The following is a 3,992-nucleotide window of genomic DNA, read 5'->3' as shown; positions in this document are numbered from 1 at the left end:
TTGGTCTTGGATGATCTGGATTCTTTGAACCAGTCATGCTCACTAGATGTGTGATTGATGACCAAATCTAAGATCAATTTCATCCCCCTCTTGTGGGTCTCTTCAATGAGGTTGTCCATATCGGTCATGGTACCGTACTTTGGGTAGATCCCTTCGTAGTTGGAAATATCGTACCCCATGTCGTCTTGAGGAGAGTCAAACATTGGGGAGAGCCAGACCACATCCACACCCAAATCTTTGACATAGTCTAAGGTGGAGATTATACCTGGAATGTCACCCACACCGTCACCGTTGGAATCTTTGTAAGAAGCGGGCCAGATCTGGTAAACGGTAGCGTTCTTCCACCATTTTTGATCGAGAGCAGTAGTAACGTCAGACATGATGGCTTGGAATCAGTGGATACTTCAATTGAGCTGGGTGCTTTAAATCAACCGTAATATGGAATGTGTGTGATGTTCTCTAGGCTGTTATGGTATTTATACCCTATTCTGAGCGTATCCTGGTAGCAGCCTTGATGAGGTCAGTCTACCCTCTACTGTCCCCACAGTTGGAAAAAGTCTCGGGTTGATGTCCCTTTTGGGAAACATACCTATACCTTGCATGCAGGCTCCTATTAGGCCTGCATATATTCCATCATGGAGAGCCACTAAAATCCATAGGGTAACCGACAAGGCCGAAATGCACCAATAACCCTATCTCATTCAGAAAATGAGAACGAAATGTCTTGTTTTTCTGAGATGAAACGATGATAGAATGGGTACATAGCATGTCTATTGCCAGGAATTCATATGTATCTTATCGTTGAGACACTTAGTACCACTCTCTTTTAGGCAAGTCACCTCTCCGGAGAATACCTAATACATCTTTCTTGCCTGGTGCGCCTAAAGCTCATATCATGGAATTGGCGGAAAAATTGAATAAATACGTTTTTCATGAGTGCTTGTTCTTGGGTATGAACTAACCTCCTATTTGGCTTGGTTTATTCCGGTTGGACAATTTCGGACCTGAGCCACTCTCATTCACTAGATAAAAATGCATATTTAGATAAGGAAAAGACATCCTACGGGTTAAAGTTTGTTGCTGTATGGGGGCGCATCACTTGTCATGTACAAACAGAAAGGAAGTCGCGAAACGCTACCCCACATTCTAAATTTATCCGTTGTGCATCATTCACATATTAATGGCGCGGATGTGAAAATTGTGTCCACGTAATGAAACTTCGGAATATGAAGAAAAGGTAGCAGTACCGTCCGGATTGCCGTGGCTAGCCATGGTGGGCTCCTTTTCCAAAACAGTGCGGGATATCCCTCCGTTAGTTGACGTATGTGTGCTAGCCGGCATTGTATTCTCCCTCTATCCCCAAACGCTAATCTGCTCCCGAGGTTCAGCCCCTCACTAAACCATTCGGGGCAGCAAGCCACTAGCGTTCCGCGGTCTTTCCTCTGTTTGGGTTGTGCCGTAAACTATACTCTAATTAAACTCTATGTGACATGGCTCAGATGTACCGTACACCTTACTGGGGTTGGATTTAGTGCATGACCATTTCACTCCTATCCCTGAATTATAGTATCCACACACTATATAAAGGGACGAAAGCTTCCCTTCTTGAATTACCTCTTCCTATCTCATCATCACCCTCCACCTCTCAAGAGCACAGATATCCAAACAATTAACCAACCATGAAAGTCCTTTTATGTTTATATGACGCCGGCAAGCATGCCGCTGACGAGCCAAAGTTATACGGCTGCACCGAGAACGAGTTGGGCATCCGCAAGTGGTTGGAAGACCAAGGCCACGAATTGGTCACCACCTCTGACAAGGAGGGGTCCAGCTCCGCTTTGGACAAGCACATCCCCGATGCTGACATCATCATCTCCACGCCGTTCCATCCAGCCTACATCACCAAGGAGAGAATCGACAAGGCCGTCAAGTTGAAGTTGTTGGTGGTTGCCGGTGTGGGCTCCGACCATATTGACTTGGACTACATCAACAAGTCTGGGAAGAAGATTTCCGTGTTGGAAGTAACCGGCTCCAACGTTGTATCTGTCGCAGAGCACGTTGTCATGACCATGTTGGTGCTTGTGAGAAACTTTGTTCCAGCTCACGAGCAGATCATTGACCACGACTGGGATGTTGCTGCCATCGCCAAGGATGCCTACGATGTCGAAGGAAAGACCATTGCCACCATCGGTGCTGGTAGAATCGGCTACAGGGTTTTGGAGAGATTGGTTCCATTCAACCCCAAGGAGTTGATCTACTACGATTATCAGGGTTTGTCCAAAGAGTTGGAAGACAAGGTCGGTGCCAGAAGAGTTGAATCGATCGAAGAATTGGTGGCCCAGGCCGACATTGTCACCGTCAACTGTCCCTTACACGCGGGTACCTTGGGCTTGGTGAATGCGGCTTTGTTGTCCAAATTCAAGAAGGGTGCCTGGTTGGTCAACACCGCCAGGGGAGCCATTTGTGTAGCTGAAGACGTGGCCGCGGCTGTGAAATCCGGTCAATTGAGAGGCTACGGTGGTGATGTCTGGAATAAGCAGCCGGCTCCAAAGGACCACCCTTGGAGAGACATGAGAAACAAGTACGGTGCTGGTAACGCCATGACGCCTCACTACTCCGGTACCACCTTGGATGCCCAAAAAAGATATGCCGAAGGGGCAAAGAGCATCTTGAACTCGTTCTTGACCGAGAAGTACGACTACAGGCCACAGGATGTCATCTTGCTCGAGGGTGAGTACGCCACTAAGGCCTATGGTGACGATAAGAAGGTCAAGCAGGTGAAGTGATTTCCTAGGCCTTCTACTGCTGCTTGTGTCCCAGAATCGTTGGTTCGGCCCTAATATGTTTTAGTTAAATTTTCTTTCAAAGTCCTTGTAGGGACAAATATATGATTTTATTGGAAAAGCCTGTGTAGCCAACTTGGTATGGGGACAGCTTAGTATCCACTTTCTATCTTTTCCGGATATCGGGTGGTATACCTGAGAGCATCTAGTGTCATTCCCTGACTGCTTAATCTACTGCAAAACAGAAATTAACTGAATACAGGTATTCCCGTCTCTGTAACAGGCATAGTGAAACGGAAATGTTAGGAGTCACCATAATGGGGTGACAAAAACATAAGGTCGTACCCGGATTCGAACCGGGGTTTATTGGATCAGAACCAACAGTGATAACCACTACACTATACAACCTTTGTTGGAGAAACGAAACCCGTACCACACCTAACGGTGCCCCCTCATTCCTGATGTACAGTAACTACAAACGCAACAGAGGGCTAATAAGAGGTGATTTATGATAAGCCCAATATTCCTACCCCAGCGACATGCTGGATAACCGTATTAGAATTGGCAACCAAACACGTGTACAACTGTCTACAGTGTACCCATAAAGGTTATACGACGGAAATTTACACTAACTAGATTAAATAACAAAGATAGAGGTATTTAAATTATTTACTTCTTGGCACCAGCCTTGACAGCAGCCTTGGTAACCTTACCAGCCTTTTCGGTCTTGTCAACAGACTTGATGACACCGACGGCAACGGTCTGTCTCATGTCTCTGACGGCGAATCTACCCAATGGTGGGTAGTCAGTGAAGGCCTCAACACACATTGGCTTGGTTGGGATCATCTTGACAATGGCAGCGTCACCAGACTTGATGAACTTAGGGAATTCTTCCTGAGTCTTACCGGTTCTTCTGTCGATCTTGGTCAACAATTCCTCGAACTTACAGGCAATGTGGGCGGTGTGACAATCCAAGACTGGAGAGTAACCGTTGGAGACCTGACCTGGGTGGTTCAAGACAATAACCTGGGCGTTGAAAGAAGCGCAACCCTTTGGTGGATCGTTCTTGGAGTCACCACAGACGTTACCTCTTCTGATTTCCTTGACGGAAACGTTCTTGACGTTGAACCCGACGTTGTCACCTGGGACACCTTCAACCAACTGTTCGTGGTGCATTTCCACGGACTTGACTTCGGTGGTGACACCAGC

The 3,992-nt window shown here is 46.8% G+C and overlaps 4 protein-coding genes and 1 non-coding gene across 5 annotated transcripts in view; 1 reads left to right on the top strand and 4 right to left on the bottom strand.

Annotated features, from left to right (window-relative positions):
- BABINDRAFT_37022 (glycoside hydrolase family 13 protein) overlaps nucleotides 1-380 on the bottom strand; it is a gene marked incomplete at both ends in the record, with an annotated part of 8,911 nt that extends 8,531 nt beyond the window's left edge. Inside the window, one exon of the mRNA XM_019131797.1 lies at nucleotides 44-380. Coding sequence (XP_018984635.1) covers nucleotides 44-380 — 337 coding nt within the window. The remainder of the gene's footprint in view (nucleotides 1-43) is intronic.
- Nucleotides 381-1,126: 746 nt separating this feature from the next.
- BABINDRAFT_161719 (uncharacterized protein) lies at nucleotides 1,127-1,710 on the bottom strand. The gene has a single exon (XM_019128971.1). It carries the CDS (start codon nucleotides 1,339-1,341, stop codon nucleotides 1,171-1,173), a length of 171 nt encoding a protein of 56 aa, XP_018984634.1. The 5' UTR covers nucleotides 1,342-1,710; the 3' UTR covers nucleotides 1,127-1,170.
- On the top strand, nucleotides 1,680-2,786 carry BABINDRAFT_37039 (formate dehydrogenase; the record flags this gene model as incomplete). The annotated part of the gene is made up of 1 exon (XM_019131798.1): nucleotides 1,680-2,786. The coding sequence occupies one exon, from the start codon at nucleotides 1,680-1,682 to the stop codon at nucleotides 2,784-2,786; it is 1,107 nt and encodes a 368-aa protein (XP_018984633.1).
- Nucleotides 2,787-3,119: 333 nt separating this feature from the next.
- On the bottom strand, nucleotides 3,120-3,191 carry BABINDRAFT_t207. The gene has a single exon. It is a non-coding gene; the product is annotated as a tRNA-Gln (tRNA).
- Nucleotides 3,192-3,452: 261 nt separating this feature from the next.
- BABINDRAFT_37309 (uncharacterized protein) lies at nucleotides 3,453-3,992 on the bottom strand (the record flags this gene model as incomplete). The annotated part of the gene is made up of 1 exon (XM_019131817.1): nucleotides 3,453-3,992. A coding segment is annotated over one exon (540 nt), but the record flags the coding sequence as incomplete, so codon positions are not given.

This window comes from Babjeviella inositovora (genome assembly GCF_001661335.1).
Source record: "Babjeviella inositovora NRRL Y-12698 unplaced genomic scaffold BABINscaffold_7, whole genome shotgun sequence".
In the NCBI taxonomy this organism is placed as follows: Eukaryota; Fungi; Ascomycota; class Pichiomycetes; order Serinales; genus Babjeviella; species Babjeviella inositovora.
Note: the sequence above shows the minus strand (reverse complement) of the source record. Positions and strands in the feature narration are given on the sequence as shown.

What these genes read in the sequence shown, in the direction of transcription:
- BABINDRAFT_161719 (XM_019128971.1), bottom strand. Translation starts at nt 1,341, where the DNA reads ATGCCGGCTAGCACACATACGTCAACTAACGGAGGGATATCCCGCACT.